Here is a 20447-nt window from a genome sequence, read left to right as displayed (position 1 = left end):
CAATTGAATTCGTGTTTGCGTGTCCCCCGGGTTGATTTTATTTCTCAGTCTATGTGCTGATGATGAGGTTGAGAATGGTTTGCGTCTGATATGTCTAAGATGGACTTCAACGGGTGAGCACGTTTCATGCTTTTATTTCAAAAAAGTTTTTTCAATTCGTTTATCAGTATAATTTCAAACATAACATTCATTTCTTATATAAGGTGTCCTGTGTTAGGCAAGTTCGTACTAGCATCTACATAGTTTTGATTGGTTTAGCGGTTCAAACACTGTACTATTTAAGTTTTTTTTATTATAAATTTTCGTTTAAACCTTTAATGTCTTTAGCAACCTTTGAACCCTCTGATTAAAAATTTCACTGATCTCTATTTTTATTTCAAGGAAAGTTAGCATTTGCTTACATCTTAAGATATGGGAGGTAATTTTCAATCATTTTTGAATTTTGAACCACCCTAATGGTCAGCCGTTTTCGACAAGGGGACAAGGGGAGTGTTGAAGCTCTTTTGACTTAAAAATAAATATATTTTGTTAAATTATGGGTATCGCATGATTTCGGATCCATTGGAATAAAAACTGCACTTTACATTCAGGAACATCATTGTCATATATATTAATTCTTCAACGGTAAAACAATGTAACCTCTAAACAACATTTACAGTCTCTTTTGTCTACAGTTTCGATTGATAATCATAAAGTTAGTTGGATACTTTTCATTACTTGGGTTTACATCTAAGAATATTTAAAACTGCATTGTTTTTTTACGCATTATGTCTTTGTTTCTGTTATGTTTCTAGTCGTATTTGGAAACCTCTGTACAAGATTATCTCGTAATCTATTTTACATTGCAAACATTCAAATTTTGGTGGTGGTATTAGAGGATCCTCAATGTTCGAGGGAAGATAATAGATCACAGTCTATGATTTTGTTCTTTGTTTTGTTTAATCAAAACTACACGTTCAACAGGTGATTTTAGTTTTACAATGGTTCAACTCCATTTTCCATTTCATCTACGTTCGAAGAAGAGGAGAAAAACAATAATTATTTAGTTGGTTATTTTAACTGTACGATGAATATTAGGGTGAATTAAAAATCGGTTTTGAACCACATTGATAATAAGATATTTTTTAATTAGTTTTTGAGTGTCTTCCCAAATTAATGCCATTTTTGGCAGGAAAATTACAAGTCAAAAGTAAAAAATTCTTTTTAATTACCCTAATATACATAAACTAATGGATCGAACTACACCACTTACCGATAACTTCACATATGTGAGTGTATGTGTTCACGTGTGTGTTAATGTGTGTCTGTATGGGCATGCTTCCAAATGAATGGGAACAGAATGATCATGCTTATAGATGGCGCAACTAGTCGTTATGCTTTACTCCTTAGGAAATTTTCTTCTGTTTTATACCATTTTGGCTTTTCTTGGGTGTTGGGGATTTGGCAGTTTTTACAGGGCTTGTCTGTTCGATGACGCTCAGCGCAATTCCAAACTGGGCCACGTAGTAGGTTATCATGATGGCGAATTGTGCATTGCTCACCGGAGAGTAGAATTTGTCGAACGCAATAATACTGTCGGATATAACGAACAACACGCTTCCGAGACCGCAGGCCATTCGAAAGATATTCTGGAAAGAAAAAGAAGAGTCAATACATAACATTCAAGCGATTTATAGGAAAGTTTCAATACCTTAGCTGAATCAATTCTGGCCAGCGACCGCCAGCACATGGTCAATAGCAGGATGCCATAGATTGGAAGACAAATCTTGATGATCGTTGGCAAGTTGTGGAACATAAGGGCCACTGCTGCAGCACCTAGCCCGTAGAGAGGCAGGCCAAACCATGGTCGTACCGGCTGGAATCCGAAAGCTGATATGTAGAAGATTTGAGCCACACCGAAACCGGCCATACCGGCCTCGAAGAGGTCATAGTTGAGTAGTATATCTCCAGAGCAGGAAAATATCAATCCCACCAGGATCAGGTGCTTGTAGCGGTGGCTGTGAATAATAATTGTTAAATAAGAACATGCATTATATTAGAGTGCTACTGCTAACCTTTTCTTAAGTTCAAATCCCGTCAGCAGGACGAAGACCCATAAACTGACGATGGGTAGACATTTCAAAACGGTGGATTCGATGGTTCGTCGTTCGGTGAGACCAATCAGTGAAAAGTACAAGACGACAGTGATCAGAAACAATATCATCCGAGGTGCGGCGACCTTTGCCTGAAAAATATATAATTAAGCATATTAGATGCCAATAAATATCCCAAAAATAAACTCTTATAACATATAATAAAATAAATATGTAAAAAAACAATCATCTTTGCATTGTTGCTGTCTAGCATTCTAGCAATCCTTTACTGTCACACGCAATCATCCAAGCTCACAATATTTAAAAAAAAAAAAACAGTATTCAGGAGTGCTTGCTGGACCAGCAGATCCCACTGCTGTTAGGCGTTGCTGAAGCATAGCCCACGTTTCGTGCACGTAGAAAACAATATCCTACGCGAAATAATCAAATTGACTGAATCTGAATATCATTTTTCGAACGTCATACCCGACACTCCGTATAATACTCCATCGTCGCTCTGATCTGCAGGCTGCTTGAGTACGTCAGGAGTTAACTGGTAAAGCTAACTTCCTTTTCCCGATCAGCCTAGATAGCCGATAGGTGGCGGTTGTTTCAATTGGCTACGGACTGTCTGTTCCGCTGGTAAAAGTCCACCTCACAGGTGACCCCTAATTCATGCGTCTTCAAGCTTACCGTGCCAAAGAATGAATGGTTAGGGGGGTCTGAGTGAAATCTGGCCGTAAACGGAGCCTGTGGAGTACCAGGGCTCCTTCCACAGTATTGTGCCCTTCATGCGCTACCAGGAGCAATGGTGTAGGTGACCTAGTGTCTCTCCGAGATAATCGGCATATAAAGATGTTGTAATTTAGTTTAAAATTTCACCTTTATGGTTTCGCATTGTTCGTTTTCCACAGTGTATTTTGTGCTGTTCGACTTTTAAGAGATACCTATCTCTGCTGGTCTGTTTCGTGCTGAGATTGCAAAAAGCTTAGTCCTGCCTAGTATGGGTAGTGGCTACGGTTAGGATAGCTAAGCTCATTTTTTAATCATAAATGAGCAGCACATCATCTGGAGCAGCTCAATTTGAGAAACTGCAGGCTGATCAAATATTTAAATAGTACAGATCTTGGATAACTTATTATAGACAATCGTCCAACCTTCATGGCATCTGCTTGAGAAAAAGTTTTAGACATAATGCTCTGCTCGAACTGAATCAGTCACGAGTTGGCGAATTGGCGTGTATCAGATGATGAATTATTATCTGACAATCGCTACATCTTTTTTGAACATTTGAATGTAAAATAGCAGACTTTGAATTTTATATACTCAACAAGTATGACGATATCCTAGAGATTAAAAATCAGGACATTTTGCAATTTTCACAATTTTTCTGTGCAAATTTTGCAATATTCCAAACTGCAGCGCTTACAAAATTTTGGTTTTTCATTTTTTAACGCTGACGACTTGTAATGTACGATCTTCAGAAACTTCTAATTAGAGGGTATTAGCATAAGTATACATTCTTAAATATGTCTAGTCAAGACTATAAACTAACACCTTTCAGAAGACACTAGGGTGTTTAGACTTTTGATTTTGGTAGGTATCTGACAAGTATTATATGTTTGAAGTCTGACAAAAAACAACACTAGGATTTCTTTTTGCCAAACTGTCGCTTAAAATTATATCACGCATCTCGTCAGGAAATCAACAACAGGAATCCTTCAAGCATCTATCAAGCGTCTCAAAACATCCAGTCCATGAAATCCTGCAAATCTCGCCAGCAATTTATCGATGATTCTAAAAGAAATCTGCTTAGTGTCTGATCAAGATCTCGCTAGGATACTACAAAGAATGTAAAAAATCAGTCTAAGAATGTCAAAAATATATTCAATAGAATTAAAAAAAACGAAATCCGCTCAAAGTCTTCTCGGAAATTTTTTAATGATCTTTCAAGGAAATGCCGCTTGGTATCTTTGAATCATGGTTTGACAAAGAATCCGCTAAGATTTTTTTATAGAAGTTTCACAAAGAAGCTTGCGTTAAGTTTTAAAAAGATTTCGCTAGAAATTCATGAAGAGTCACAAGAGTTTATTAAAAATTCATGGGAGTGATCCGGCAAACATCTTCATTGAAATCTGACAGTTTTTTCAACACGATTCTGAGGGACATTCCTTGAGGATCTTTCCAGAAACTGATTAAGTGCGAGATGCTAGTCGGTTGTGCTCTCCTGGTTGGATTTTATAGTGTCTGCTTTGGTTTATATAAAAATTAACTTCACTGAAAGATCAACCAAATGCATTTGGTTTGCATTTAAATGGTCGCAGTTATAATACGTCCAACACAGGACAAAACTCCACTGAAATTTCAATTTGTGTCTTTTGAGGGCATTTTTTGGGACACAATTGTCCTCGCTCCGAGTGATCTCACAATTGATTTTTGGTTCTGGTAGACCAATACTTTCTATTTTCTACTTGAACAATATTTTCCTTTCGTTGGTCATAAGCCATAAAACATCAAATCATGTTCTTACAAACATATGTTTTTAAAGAAACTATGACGAAAGGACAATAAAAAAACAGCAAAAACAAGAGGTAGATTTTTTATATTAGACATTTTGTCCTTTAAACTCTTTGTTCTTTGACCATTTTTTATTCAGAAAACAATAGACGCCAGTAGTTGTTTCGAATCAATGTTTACAATAAATATTCTACGAGTAGCGTGATGTGACAGTTGTCGGTCTCGCATAGCGAGTTGACAATTCTCGACTAGAGTGAAGTGGCTCGCCGTGTAAATCAAATGGAGAGCCACTTCGCCCGAGTCGAGAATTGTCACCTCCCTATACGAGACCAGCAATTCTCACGTCACCCCACTCGTGGAGTAGTCCCAATTGATTTAACACCGTATCGCCCTAAAAAATATATTATCAATTTTTCGTCTTTTTCCAATGGGCTCCGCGGGCCGCATCCTTATGGCAAATCATCTGGTAACGAACCAATGTGTTGAGGCCGAATGACTTAGAAATGAAGGGAGAAATCATCCTTCGATTGCTTACAATAAACGTTTGACCAAAATTCCGGAGAGAATTTATGTGCAAATAAGCACTGTAACGATACAAATTGAAAGAACAGCAAAGCAGAAGGGAAAAATAAAATAAATCTCATAACTTTGACGCTAAACATTATTCATGAAAACAACATTACTAGAAAGAATAGCCATTTTGTATGAAAATCTTCTAGAGGAATGTGAGCGCTTGCTATTTCAGCAATCACTATAAACGTATAGCTCTAAAGAATAGCCAATGATGGAAATAATTTCAAAACCCGCTATTGCACCAAAACTCAAGAATAGTCTATAATAAAATGCATAGGAGTGAAATAATTAGTTTTGGTCATATTAAAGCTTACATTGTCTACGCGAACATGGGCAGCCCATTCGGCCTAATTTTACAGCACTTCCACAGTTATTAACTGAGAATTTTCTTTTCCAAACTTTTGCACTCCTAGTGTGTAGGCCACACACGTTGTGGCAGGTTGATGATTAGAGTTTCCAAATTTCCCGGGATTTGACTTCCCGGGAAACGGGAAATATTTACTTTTCATGAGCGGAACAGCATACCTAGCTTAAGGATACAAATTATAGTACTAACTTTGGTTTCATTCACTAATGAATAGTAAATCGCTCGATAGTTTTTGTTTGAATAAAATGATCATAAAGAATTGAAATATAATTTGCCGGGAAATACGGGAATCCCGGGAAACAGAAAACTATTTCCCGGGAATCCCAGGAAATCTCATTTCCCAGGAAATCTTCCCGGGAATGGAAACTCTATTGATGATTAACCAAACCTAATGATGTCTAGAACATGTAAAACCCGAAAAGAGCTGTGCAGAAAATTTAGGAACATAAGTTCCTTCCAACCCCCTATTTTCGGATAAAATCCGTAAATAGATGCTATCTCGCCTTCGTAGATACCTCAACGATCATTTGATAATCAATCAACCTTTGATCAACGGCCTTTATCAGAACACACCACCCCTGCACAATGCCATGAAATCAGCTTAGCTACAACATCATTTTCGCGACGGTTGAAAACAATCATTATCACCTTAAGCTAAATCCGAGTTAAAGCCAAATTTTAAACCCAAACCATAAACCGACTTACAATTGTTCCAATATCAGTGCGCGCCATGATGCCTAGCAGCGTTCAATCAGCGTGGATAGATAAGCCAACACCGTTCCAGATGCCACTGCCAGTTCTCTGTTTGTATGATGTATTTTTCGTACTTCCTATTTTGTAGGTATCGGCTTTGAACTTTATTTTTAGATTTTCGAACACGCAAGAACACTGTGCGTAATCCGACACGGTTGTCTCTGAGAAGATTTTACAATTCTGCACGAGATAATTTTACTCAAAGAATTAACTCCGACAGCCACTCAGGTTCAAGTTCACTGCCTCTGCTTACGTTGTTTTCGCGGAGATCACGTAGAACTATCGTTCAATGCACCAGTAGCGTATTAATTATAAGTTCAAATCACTAGCAAAATTGATAAACGGTAAACTAGTTCAGCACTATATCATTTCATTCAGCGATGATAATGCACTTTATAGCAATACCTTAATTCGCAAATGTGAATTGAACCGGTTTGTATGTGCGAAATTAGAAAGACGCTCTCAACAACCGAATCGCGAATAGAACTGTTCCGCGCAACGTGTAACAACGCACTGGCTCAAAAGCACTGAGAAGAGAAGAATCGCGGTCTTACAAAGCAAGGAGAGCGATAAGTACTTTGCGACGATAGGAGAAATGGAACGGTTTTGATTCACATGAAGGAAAACATATTGGTTTTGTCTCTGTAGGCCGATCTCCGGAAAATAACAAACATTTATTTAATTGTAATCACTAACATAACACCTCCTTTTCTATTACATTCTCAATTGCGTTGTTTAGGGATATCAAGTGTTTTGAGTATTCTGAATCCACCTTTAAAATTCAATCAGAATCCAAAGTTTCAAAACTTTCCTTGCCCTGGAACTGTTCACAACTAGTGGATTACATCAAAGTTATGTCAAAACTAGTTACAATAATAATTATAATTATAAAGGCTAATAAATTATAAATAAAGGCCAACTAATTATAAATAGGCTTTTTCAAATTTGTTTTGATTTAAAATAAAATTATAACACGTTTGTTATAAAGAATCGGAGAGCAAATGTATCCCTTCTTCTTCTTCTTCTTCTTTCTGGCGTTACGTCCCCACTGGGACAGAGCCTGCTTCTCAGCTTAGTGTTGTTATGAGCACTTCCACAGTTATTAACTGAGAGCTAACTATGCCAATGACCATTTTTGCATGCGTATATCGTGTGGTAGGTACGAAGATACTCTATGCCCTGGGAAGTCGAGAAAATTTACAACCCGAAACGATCCTCGACCGGTGGGATTCGAACCCACGACCCTCAGCTTGGTCTTGCTGAATAGCTGTGCGTTTACCGCTACGGCTATCTGGGCCCCAATGTATCCCTTACTCCTCGCGGTACTGGCCGGGGTACTGTACTCCATGTTAGGAGCGACTCACAACAGCGTCTGTTTCCTATGTCAAGGGCGGCAGATCATCGTCCGAGTGCCAGAGAAGGACTCTAAGCTAAACTGTGCACTATGGCCCTCCGAACATTTGGGGGAAAATGGTTCTCTGGAGATCTAGGGGGTTGGTGTCAGGTCAGGCCCTACAAGCCAACCGTATAATACACCAACACAGGAACGTCAACGAGAGAATATGGACAAGAACAATCGGAAAAGACAGACCACAGCGACGGAAATGGACTAGCGATTGGAAACTCGGTACGTGAAACTGCAAATCTCTCAACTTCATCGGGAACACACGCATACTCTCCGATGTACTGCAGATCCGCGGTTTTGACATCGTAGCGCTGCAGGAGGTGTGCTGAACAGGTTCGATGGTGTGAACGTTTAGAAGTAATCATACCATCTACCAGAGCTGCGGCAACACACGTGAGCTGGTAACAGCTTCTATAATGATGGGTGATTTGCAAAGGCGCGTGATCGGGTGGTGGCCGATCAACGAAAGAATGTGCAAGTTGAGGATCAAACACCGGTTCTTCAACCTCAGCATCATAAACGTGTATAGCCCTCACTCCGGAAGCACTGATGATGACAAGGACGCATATTACGCGCAGCTCGAACGCGAGTACGAAAGCTGCCCAAGCCACGACGTCAAGCTCGTCATAGGAGATTTGAACGCTCAAGTTGGCCAGGAAGATGTTCAGACCGACAATTGGAGAGTTCAGCGCCCACCGGCTGACAAACGAGAACGGCCTACGACTGATAGATTCTGCCGCCTCCAAGAACATGGCCGTTTGTAGCACCTACAATCAGCACAGCCTCCTGTATCGTTACACCTGGAGATCACCACAGCAGACGGAATCACAAATCGACCACGTTTTGACCGATGGACGGCACTTCTGCGATATAACCGACGTCAGAACCTATCGTGGTGCTAACATTGACTCTGATCACTATCTAGTGATGGTCAAACTGCGCTCAAAACTATCCATCATCAACAATGTACGGTACCTTCGTGCTGTGCGTACACGAATTCTCTCTGCTCTTGGAAGTTTTCTAAAAAACTACCCAAAGCAATAAAACAGTACTTTTCAGTGCTACAAAAACAGTACTTTTCGGGGCTAAAATTAAAAACGGTACTTTTCAGTGCTACTAAAACAGTACTTTTCAGTACTATTTTTTCTACTACTGATACTTTTACGATCCTTGTTTGGACCCGTGCCTTCGATTTTTCGTTGGACCCGTTGGCGAAAGCTAGCGGTGGTAATCCTTCTTGGACTCCGTCTTGGGAAAAAACCTCTTAGGAGGTCACGTCTTCTTTCGTTTATTAACTTAACATGGTATCAACAACAAACAAAAGGAAGGGTGAATCTCTGAATTCACAACTTCCTTCCAAAAAAGTGGGATTTAAAACTGTCACTAAACGTGGCAAGAATGGAAGAAAGGACGTTTCCCGTGAGTACAAACTTTCTTCCAAGGGTGAAATAAATAATTTTATCGGAATGAGCAATCAGTTCGATGCTCTAGACAAATTTTCCGAACACCAAATCGAAGCAGCCTCTAGCCCAGGCTCTTTGATTCAAGTGAGGAAGCAAAGAGTGCCGCCTATCGTGGTCAGTTGTTCCGACTTTGGGGAATTTAGGCAGGAGATCTTGAACTACATTAGGGGAATCATGGTTTCCTTCCAAATCGTAAAGAAAGGAGACTGTCGCGTTTTGCCGGAAACTCTTAAAGATCGCGAACTTCTTTTCAAACATCTTGGAGAGAAGAAGCACATTTTTTTTACTTATGACGACAAAACTGAACGTTTGTTCAAAGTTGTCTTGAAAGGTTTCTCAAGTGACTATAAGTCACCTGAAGAGATCAAAAATGGAATAAATGATTTACTTGGATTTTCCCCAGTACAAGTAATCATTATGAAAAGGAGAACCCAATCTGGCATTGTTCGGAAAGGGCTTTCCCAAGCATATTATTTAGTTCACTTTAACAAAAAAGAACTAAATAATATTAAAGCTTTAGAAAAAGCAAAACTTTTGTTCGATGTGCGTGTGACATGGGAACATTTCCAGAAACCTGGATGAAATTACCAGAACCCCATTCAGTGCCGTCGGTGCCAAAAGTGGGGTCATGGTACAAAAAATTGTCGCATGGATGCTAAATGCATGATTTGCGGAGGTTCTTCTCACGCTAAGGACGTCTGTCCAGTGAAGGAAGATACCACCAAATATATATGCTCGAATTGCGGGGCCAATCATAAGTCATATTTTTGAAATTGCCATTCACGCAAGAGAGTCATTGAGGCTCGTGCCAGGCAGATGAGAGATAATATCCGTTACGATAACGGTCGTTTCCGGAATTTGCCTAGTAGAGTATCGAACAATACTCATTTTTCAGTTAACGATCGCTTGAATAGGAATCATACCCACCAGGAAGATCATAATCATGCTCATTCACAAAATTCCTACTCCGCCTCTTCGTCTAGCGAAACTTTAAATGGGAAATCATCATTTTATGTCCGGCACTTACAACGCAAGCAAGGGTAGATTGGTAAGAGGTTTTCGGTGTCAGCTGCAAAAAGGAGAACACGTCTATCTTCTAGCTCTGTACAAACGAAAGTGAACGATCGAATGTAGTTTATTTCCGATCTCAGCTATACTGTTCTACATGTACTCAAGTGTTGGTATTCGACCACAGTATATTCTCAAAACAGTGAAGGCTCTGTAGAGCGGACACTACACATCAGTTAATGTACCCACTTCAAGTGATATGTCTGCCTCTGATTTTAATTTTCTAACTGAACAATTGAATCTAATGATTGATGCAATGTTCAAAGCCACCACTATGACTGAAGCAGTCCAAGAAGGAGTAAAATTTACAAATCAAATTGTTATTGGATTACGTTTTTCTAATGGATTCAAATAATAATTTAAATATTTTAAATTGGATTGCTCGTTCTTTGAATGGTAAAGAGGACGAGCTGTTTAATTTTCTTACAGTTAATAACGTGCATATAGCAGTTATTACCGAAACTTATTTAAAACCTGGATCTAAACTCAAAAGAGATCCTAACTTTTGTTTATTGTAATGATCGACTTGATGGGGCATGTGGGGGAGTTGCAATCATCATTCATAGGCGTATAAAACATCAACTGTTTTCGTCATTTGAAACTAAAGTTTTTGAAACTTTAGGTGTTTCAGTTGAAACACAGTTTGGCTATCTATTTGCCTTTTCAATGCTTTGGACAGTCAAAATTTTTTGTCATTGGTGACTTTAATGCCAAACATCGGTCATGGAATAATTCTCAAAGTACTTCAAACGGCAGAATTTTATTTGATGAGTGCTCTTCAGGATATTTCTCAATTCAATACCCTGATAGCCCTACATGTTTTTCATCTTCTAGAAATCCATCTACGATTGATTTGGTCTTAACCGACTCTAGTCATCTTTGTAGCCAATTAGTTACCCATGCTGATTTTGATTCTGATCATGTCCCTGTTACATTTCAAATATCCCATGAAGCGATTCTCAATCCAATCAGCTCCACTTTCAATTATTTTCGAACCGACTGTAATATATATGAAACATTTATTACTCTTATCTTGATGTTAACATTTCTTTAGAAACAAAACATGATATTGACAATGCTCTTGAAACTTTAACAAACTCCATTGTTGAAGCCAGGAGCATTGCAATTCCAAAATGAGAAGTAAAATTTGAATCCGTGATTATAGACGATGATCTTAAACTCTTGATCCGTCCTAAAAACGTGAGGAGAAGGCAATTTCAACGCACTCACGATCCTGCTATGAAAATTATATGGCAGGACTTGCAGAAAGAAATCAAGAAACGTTTTGCTCAATTAAAAAACAAAAAAATTAAAAATAAGATTTCTCAATTGGACCTGCTCTAAGCCCTTTTGGAAATTATCTAAAATCTTGAAAAAACCTCAGAAGCCAATACCGGCATTGAAAGAGGAAAAAAAATTATTACTAACTAATTGCGAAAAAGCTCAAAAACTTGCTATGCAGTTTGAAAGTGCGCACAACTTTAATTTTGGACTTACTAATCCAATTGAATATCAAGTTACTCAGGACTTCGAAAATATTCTCAATCAAGAGAACGTTTTTGAAAATGCCTGTGAGACTGATTTGGAAGAAGTGAGAACTATTATTCAAAAATTAAAAAAATATGAAAGCTCTTGGCTATTATGGAATTTTCTACATCTTCATCAAGAAACTTCCAGAAGAAGCTTATCATTTTTAGTTGATATATTCAACAAATGTTTTCAATTAGCATATTTTCCTGACAAATGGAAAAATGCTAAGGTTGTTCCAATTTTAAAACCTGACAAAAATCCTGCAGAAGCTTCTAGCTATCGTCCAATCAGTTTGCTTTCCTTCATCAGTAAACTTTTTGAAAAGGTCATTGTGAAGAGAATGATCCACATCAACAAAAATTCATTTTTTGCCAATGAACAGTTCGGATTCCGCCATGGACATTCGACCACTCATCAACTTTTACGTATAAAAAATTTGATCCGTTCCAATAAATCTGAAGGCTATTCTACTGGTCTTGCTTTTCTAGACATAGAAAAAGCATTCGACAGTGTTTGGCATGAAGGTTTGATTGTAAAATTTAAAAACTTTGATTTTCCAACATACATTGTTAGAATCAGGGACGAAAAAAATCATGCTCACTATACTCAATTCACTGAATTTATGCCACCATCAAAGTAACCGCACCACCACCAATATGATTGTACCAATGAAGATGGCACAAAAGTAGATGGGCAAAACAAACAACGATGCCCGTATGTCGTTGGTGTTTTTGATTATCAGAAGCAAAAGAGCATCAGTTTTAGAAAATAGATTATCAATGAGGTTCAAATTAATTAAAAAATATGCTGCTATACAGGTAATGAAGGATCCGATGCACGGAATGGATTATATTGACGCTTCTTTAGTGTGTCTCGTGCAAAAATTACAACTTCCCGAAGCGGAATGTAAAAAAGTCAAGCTGGTTAGAATGAATATCATTTTTTGTTTCCGATTATCAAAAAGCGATTGAGTAGCAGCAGGTTAAAAGGAAACTGACAATCTTGCGCAAGCGCTTTGCCAATCTTTGTTGTGTTGTCAATGTGAGGATAAAAACAAATAAAAATCAACGAAGATGCTACCCAGCACGTATCAATGTAGGCGAGGGGAGATTGAGTATTTTCGTCCCTGGTTAGAATAATTCAAAGTTATCTGTCAAATCGTACACTTCAGGTTAATTATCAGAACTCCAGATCTGAAAGACTTCCTGTAAGAGCTGGTGTTCCCCAAGACAGCATTTTGGGACCAATATTATACAATATTTTCACATCTGACTAACCTGAGTTACCTCAGGGATGTCAAAAATCCTTGTTTGCGGATGACACGGGCCTCTCCGCCAAAGGACAATGTCTTTGTGTCATCTGTAGTCGATTGCAAAAAAGTTTGGATATTTTTTCTTCATACTTGCAAAATTGGAAGATTTCTCCTAATGCTTCCAAAACTCAACTAATAGTATTCCCATATAAACCAAAAGCTCTTTATTTGAAACCTTCAAGTAGACATGTTGTCACGATGAGAGGGGTTCCAATAAATTGGTCAGATGAAGTTAAGTATCTAGGGCTCATGCTAGATAAGAATTAAACTTTCAAAAATCGCATTGAAGGCATTCAAGCCAAATGTAACAAATATGTAAAATGTCTCTATCCCCTTATTAATAGAAAATCAAAACTTTGTCTTAAGAACAAGCTTTTAATATTCAAACAAATTTTCAGGCCAGCCATGTTGTATGCTGTACCAATATGAACTAGCTATTGTAATACCAGGAAGAAAGCTCTGCAGAGAATTCAAAATAAAATTTTGAAAATGATTCTGAAGCTTTTTTCCTCCCTGGTTTAGTGCCAATGAGTTACATAGAATGTCCAATGTTGCAACATTGGAACAAATATGACAAATAATTAATAATTTCAGGCAAAAATCGTTACAATCTTCTATTTTCACGATTAATGCGTTATATTATTAGATTAGGTTAGGTTAAGTAAATTAAAAACGTGTTTTTTTTTCTCTTATAAGCAGGTAAAAACAACTCATCTGTAAAAAAATCTGAACTGCTACGGCAAATTAAATGTAATATGTTGTTAACAAAATGTTAATAAAATCTTAATTATGTTTTACCAAATTAGGATGATAATGTTCTCTCATAACACAGAACACCTAGATATAAGAAATGAATGTAATGTTTGGAATGATACTTATAAAGAGATTTTAAAAATAACTTTGACCAACTTTTTGTGTGTTGAAGTTAATGTTTTCGTCATATCTTCCTCCGATTTCACTTCCTTAGGATGCTTGTGGCTTGTGAATAAATTTCAGTTGGACGTTTCACTGCCAGACTGCCCTTGATCTGCTCAACAATTTTGTCGAATACACGAATCTTCTAAATGATCAAGATCTCTAGAGTATTAACAAATCTTACTAGCGTCATCTAGTGGATAAATAACCAATAAGCTTTTCCACTCTCAGATCACCCGTGATCTGTTGAACAACTTTGTCGAAGACACCAAGCTTCTGGCTTATCAAAAAATTCCAATTTTAGCGTTACGTAATAAATGGACGCTGCCTAACTCTTACGCACATCCCTCATCATTCACTGATATGAACTGAACAATGATCTATGAAAATGTGACTCACCATGCGTCTCCATTCCGTGGCCGTCTCCGTGTCTGAAGGTGGTGGCAGTGCCATACACAACACTAAAAACACCTAATCCTTCCAGTAAACCCTTGCTAGATCTTATCACTCGATTTTATAGACACTGAACCCTTCAACGCTCTAGATTTGATTGTGACAAACTTAGCTGGCTTGTGAGCTACCTATTGTGTGCTTTAAGTACAGACACGAACTACCAGAAATTCAGACACCCTATCGAGCTGATTGGTTAGAGACTCTTCCTTAGAAGCACAATCATTTTCTCACCGTGCACCTCTGTTCTCGCTTTGCAGCATTTTGTTCCGGAAAACGACGACAAAGCAAACACTATTTCCTTCAAAATACGATAATGGCTACAATTTAGATTAATTACCACCTTGTTTGTGTTTATTTTTCCATTCCGGGAACGACCGAAAGCGATTGGGCTCAGACAAATCGATCCAGCTACAATGCGCTCCGTTGTTTAAGATGGTGAGCAAGCAGAAAAAGCTGTGGCAAACAAAAACAAATGCCCTCGCTGGTCCCCTTTTCCTCGGACACTAAACTGTAGTGCGGCTATTTTTGGCCGGTGGACGACATTGTCTGCGCTCCAGGTGAGTGGGTGGATCTGTCTGCTGGAGAATGAGGGGTTGAATCTGTGGTAGTGTGTTGGTGAACCGATGCATCAGAATGCATTTACATTTGATGTGTGCGTAATGTCAGCAAGTTCTAGGGAAGCTAAGCTACTATTGGAAGAAGTTGTTTATTCATTTCGTCAATCAGCTGGTGAACTTCATGGAGAACTGCAGACGAGGGGTTTATTCACAAATTTCATAACGCCAAAAATGGGCATTTTCGACACCCACCCACCCCCTCGTAACACTTTTTGTATGAATATTTTATAAATTTTGCATGAGCCATAACATCACGAGGACACCCACCCACCCCCTTTAGCGTTATGACATTTGTGAATGAGCCCGAGGTGAAGGGAAACATGGTCTAATATGTACTGTACTCCATCAGTACGGCTCGATTCATTGAATCATACCTAGAACGATTCAATTTGTAATCTTTGGAAACCATGCCAAAACATGTTTACTTAAGATTTTACGCTATAAACTTCGGAGATAAAGTCATAGATTTTCTTCAAATTTCTCGGTGAAATTCAACAATTTTCCACTTTTTTTAGTTGTATGCTTTTTATATGATTCTTATTAACGAATAAACGTTTCCACACAACAGAGCCAGCTCATGGAGAAGCCTTTTTGCTGATTCGTTGTTCTCCATACTAAATGGCGTACTACCTCAACAAACTTTTCGACACTATTTAAAGCTTTAGAATAGCTCAAATTTGGAAAATGTTTGCATTGTTGTAGGTATTAAAAATTGTGTTGTTACTGTTTGCATTTCGAGTAACCTTAGGCATATTTCATAACATCAAAAATAATCATTTTTGATACCCATTCACCCCTTTGTAACGCTTTTCGTATGAATATTCTACAAATGTTGTGTGTCATCCACTTCACCGTTATGAAATTTGTGAATGAGCACTTAAGGGGGCAGAATCCGTCATTGATTTCAGAATTTCCAAAAGCAGTTGTTTCCTTCAAAATCAATCAAATTTACACGAAAATTCGTTCACTGTATTCTGTTCTCCAACCGAAACATAGTGTACGCATTTTCATCGAATAATTTTCAGTTTTGAACAGAAAAACTGCTTTAGAAGTTTCGATGATGACAATGATGATTGATTTTTAAACAGTAAATCTGGATTTTATTACGAGAAAACGACATAGATCTTTGAAGTGACATTTTGAACCAATTTACCCTACATTGCGATGCTGCATAATGGAGTGCAAGCATTTATTGAGCAAGCGCGAATATCGGTCCATGTGGGGAGAAGGTGCCCGTGTGTATAAAGTTGCCTACCCGTAGGCGTTCATTAGTTGGATAGTAGCATTCAAAATATTGTTTAGGACCTAAACTTTAGGTTCTTGTTGTTATGAAACTAAACATTTTTGAAATATCTGTTAAATATCACAGTTGAAACTTAATAATCTAGAATATATCTAGAATTGAGGGATTTGGATGCAAATGAAGTGAAAAAATAAATCTCAAGTTGCGAAAATCGGGATTTTTTTTTCAGCAATTTTTCTTCCCATGCAAATTGTATAGGAGTCAAAATAGGTATTAGCTTATTTTTTATGTTCTAATTCATGGATTTCGAATCAAAGAAAATCAGTTGGTTTTTCACTGACACACCTGAAAAAGTATCAGCATACTTTATGCATGTTAGCGCGTACAGTGATGCTTTTTCAAATCAATATAAACTATCAAGGCTGAGTTTTACCACTTTGAAATGCAAGCTGAAAAGTCATCATTGTTGCCAAAACGAATGACGGGCTACTTAGCCTTAAACCCCTTTGCGTTTGGGCCCCTCAATAGTATAATTCAGTACTTGTTTTTAATTATGAATCGTGGTTTACGGCTAACCAGCCGAGTGGAAGTTTAATAACTACCGAAAAGCTAAACATTACATATACTTTGCAATTGTAGTATAATGCAGAATTTTGGGATCCTCAATAAAACAATTCCTCAGCTTTGAGCTATCCAACTAGTCCTATTTCTGGTCAGGAACATGTTCATATTAGTTCCTATTAATGGATGAAAAATTGCAACGTTGGATGCAGGACTGTTGAGAAACTGCTATATAAAACTTTTTCTAAACAAATGAACATTCGTGGGTATTAGTGAACAACATGACCTACAAGTCAGAAAAGGAATGTAAACATTCCGATACATCCCCACAGTTATCCTGAGAGCGCAAACTCGAACTATTCGTACTTTTTATTTATATGTTATTGTGATGAGTATTGAACTCTCAACCATTATTGGAAAGTTTCAATGAGTTAATTTTTTAAATAGGAATATGTACATAATATTGTATTGAAAAGGTATATAATATTGAAATGTACTAAAAATATGAAATATACAGGAATACTTACATGTACATGAACTAGTAGGGGAGAGAGAGGATTCAATGTAAGCAGAATAAAAAAATAATAATAAACTTAAAAGACCGTTTTTGCTAAAGACCTTAGAGACCTTCCATTAAAATAGAGACTTTTTAGAGACTTGCATTAAAATAAAGACCATATTCTAGATAAATTGCTCTGAAAATCGTCAAGAAATTCAGCAACGCTTTGATAGATTATTATAAGAGAGATCACACGTTCAGAAATCGCTAGCACCATCTCACGGCAATTGGTTCCAGAACATATACAGGGTTTTTTTTTTATTTAGGCACTCCGTGAACTTGGCCACTACTATGCCGAGTATCATATTTAGAATCTATTTATATCCTAGTTCTTATTGCTATTTCTCTCTTACCGAGCAGGTAGAGGAGAGTGCTGCCGTTGATCCAATCCATATCCAATATCGAAGTCCATTGCCTACAAAGAGGGTCAAGTGTGTCTCAGTCACCATCCGATACTGACGAAGCATGGATGTGTTCCCCAAACACGGTCCTTCGTGCGGCGTCCTCTGGTGGCTGGACAAATTTTTGTGTGGGGGGATTAGGAATCGAACCCATGACCTTCCGCTTACGAAGCGAAAGCGTAACCTCGAGGCTACGAGACCCCCTAACATATACAGGGTTGGTCATAGATATTTTTAAGAAACTACTTATTGATCAATTAAAAAATGCCATAGTGCTGCATTTGTTTTTCTAACAGTTAACGGAGTATCTTGTAGCAATTATTACAGTTAGATTCCCATGATTTTCACTATAGATATTCTTTATCGTTCTTCTCACGATCCAGAACTTTTGGAAGTCATTAACAATGACAACAATGTCATTATCACTGTGAATACCATGAAAAACCGTATCGTGTCTTCCATCCTCCATAAGAATAAGTACGACGTTGATCGAGTTCGTGTGTATATTGAACAGATGATAAATTTTTATTTTCAAGCTTTCTGCTGATCTTGTTTTTGATGAATCGTGGGTAGGACAATCCTTTGACTGTCCTACCCAGGTGTTTTTGTGCGTAGTACATGTCTTATCTATCCTACCCACTTCCCGCGTCACTGGTTCTAATGAACTGTAAGATCAAATGGGTAACTAAAAATGATAGGTCAGAATAAATGGTATTACCTAGAAGAAGCCGAATGAATTTTCAGGTCGAATGAATTGTTAGTTGTTAGAGCAGAATGATTTGCGTTACCTAGAAGCCTACAATATCCGCTATGAAATATAACTAGAAAGAACAGCCTTTGACTAAAAGAAGATAAAAACACTCATGATGATGAAGGTGTTAGCCATTTGAAAAAGTAGTAAAATGATCAGATGTTATTTCGACCTAACGGCATTCGGCCTAACGACCTGCACCCGTTCATTTGGTAATAATTGGAAAAGTAGAAATCTAGAAATCTTGATTGATTATTAAAAAGTGAATTCGAGCACAACCTGAGAATTAAATATTGTGTGAACGCCATTCGGTAATAGTTAGTACCGTAATCCGGAGTAACATTAATCAGCGGGGTAACATTGATCGGTATGATCCTTCTCGTAAAAAGTTAAAATCATCATTTATTGATGAAATTTTTTCAAAGCATGAATGATGCCTCTCTTTCTTACATTCATAAGCTAATAAAAAATGAGGTTTTTGTGAAAATTGCATTTCATTCATGCGTAAATTTATCAACATTTTGAATCAATGATTTTTATCTTTACGGATTACACTACCAAAGATTCATGTCTCACACAAGTTCTGCAAATGGTATGAGCAAGGAAAATGTGATTGTTACTAGAAATGGCATCGCCGAAAACGATTCCGTTGTCAAATCTTTCATAATTTTATTCAATTAAGAATCATTAACGAACTACTATTGGGAATTCAGAATTTCCTTAGGAAATTGCCTACCTTTAGGCGTATTGCACGGTTCAAAGTGATTTTATTTTTGAAATAACTCAAAAAGTAAATGACTTGTAAGAGTTTGGTCTTCATATTCGGCTTCAGGGGCCATGATTTAAGTAAGCAATGACATTTTCAATATTACCGAACGTTGTTTACATGGGTGATCAATGTTACCCCATATCAGCAAAATCAAAAAATCACTTAAAACATTTATTTAAACGTACTTAAATCTTTTGTAAACCAAAATGCAGTATATGGTCACGAGCGGTGGGTGCTAGTACTTGTTTTAAAAATATAAAACCTGCGACATTTGCATTTTCAAATGAAAAATTTAAGAAATAACCCAAAAAGTTATCAATGTTACCCCGGATTACGGTAGGTAGGTATTTTTTAAGCGGTGTGAAAATATTTCTTGTGCGCTACTTGTTTCAGGGTAAAGATCGTGCATTTAAGCTAGTTGTTTCTACTAGTGGGACAAGATAGGATTGTTGCCTACAAATTAGCCTATTGTTCTCTTGAAGGAAGTAAAATCAATACTAAATTGCAATAATTTCTAATTTGATCACTTTGTTCAGGGTGAAATATCAACTAGGGGTTGCTCAAAAAAGGTGGCGAATTTCCAAGGTAAATCCGAATAGGGCGATTACTATTTCCTGTCAGTAAAGTAAATGATTGTAGATAAAAGTTGTAGATAAAAGTAGTGTAAAGTAAATGATCGTAGATAGAATAAGTATGAATTTTAATTTTCAGTGTACATCTATAACGTTTGTTTTGACAAAGATAAAATCTTTGATCATCTACCTTAGTTTTTAGTCATATGTAATGTTTTAAAAGCATTACACCTGGCACGCACGTTTTCCACAGTTATGCAATTTTGACCATGCTCCACTAAAAAAGTTGCCAGATTTAAACAGCATGTTACCACAATCATTTAGACTTTCTAGGGAATAGCATAAGACTGATTATGGAAAATTGTAGCGAAAAAAATGTCTATTTTGGTTAAAATATATGCTCCTGAATGACGTGCGTGTTAACTTAAAATGTTCTGAAACAACGCATGTGGCTGGAAATTAAGGTAAATAAATAAATATGTTATCTTTGTCTAGTGTAATCAAATGTTAAAGATGACTAAATATGCACTGGTTATTCAAATTCAT

General features: G+C 37.3%; 1 protein-coding gene across 5 annotated transcripts; it reads right to left on the bottom strand.

Moving 5' to 3' along the window:
- Positions 1 to 579: 579 nt before the first annotated feature.
- LOC5570699 (lysoplasmalogenase-like protein TMEM86A) lies at positions 580 to 14962 on the bottom strand. Of its 5 annotated transcripts, none has more exons than XR_002500600.1 (5): positions 14375 to 14653; positions 2055 to 2224; positions 1691 to 1997; positions 1253 to 1628; positions 580 to 1007 (listed from the first exon to the last, which is right to left on the bottom strand). XR_002500600.1 is itself a non-coding variant. In XM_021845381.1 (5 exons), exons 2-5 carry the CDS (start codon positions 14426 to 14428, stop codon positions 1386 to 1388), a joined length of 774 nt encoding a protein of 257 aa, XP_021701073.1. In that variant the 5' UTR covers positions 14429 to 14566; positions 14660 to 14962; the 3' UTR covers positions 580 to 1385. The 5 variants fall into 5 exon arrangements, 3 of the variants coding, with proteins under 3 accessions (XP_021701073.1, XP_021701068.1, XP_021701080.1); XR_002500601.1 differs by lacking the exon at positions 14375 to 14653 and adding an exon at positions 6235 to 6815; XM_021845381.1 differs by adding an exon at positions 14660 to 14962 and having other exon boundaries at positions 580 to 1628; positions 14375 to 14566.
- Positions 14963 to 20447: the final 5485 nt, after the last annotated feature.

This window comes from Aedes aegypti, chromosome 1, assembly GCF_002204515.2.
Source record: "Aedes aegypti strain LVP_AGWG chromosome 1, AaegL5.0 Primary Assembly, whole genome shotgun sequence".
NCBI classification, from domain to species: domain Eukaryota; kingdom Metazoa; phylum Arthropoda; class Insecta; order Diptera; family Culicidae; genus Aedes; species Aedes aegypti.
The sequence above is the reverse complement of the archived record's forward strand: the minus strand, read 5'-3'. Positions and strand labels throughout refer to the sequence as shown.

What these genes read in the sequence shown, in the direction of transcription:
- LOC5570699 (XM_021845381.1), bottom strand. Translation starts at nt 14,428, where the DNA reads ATGGCACTGCCACCACCTTCAGACACGGAGACGGCCACGGAATGGAGA. An exon ending in GGATTTGAACTTAAGAAAAG is followed by an intron (nt 1,998 to 2,054) that starts GTTAGCAGTAGC and finishes TATTATTCACAG; the next exon opens with CCACCGCTACAAGCACCTGA. An exon ending in CCAGAATTGATTCAGCTAAG is followed by an intron (nt 1,629 to 1,690) that starts GTATTGAAACTT and finishes TTTTCTTTCCAG; the next exon opens with AATATCTTTCGAATGGCCTG.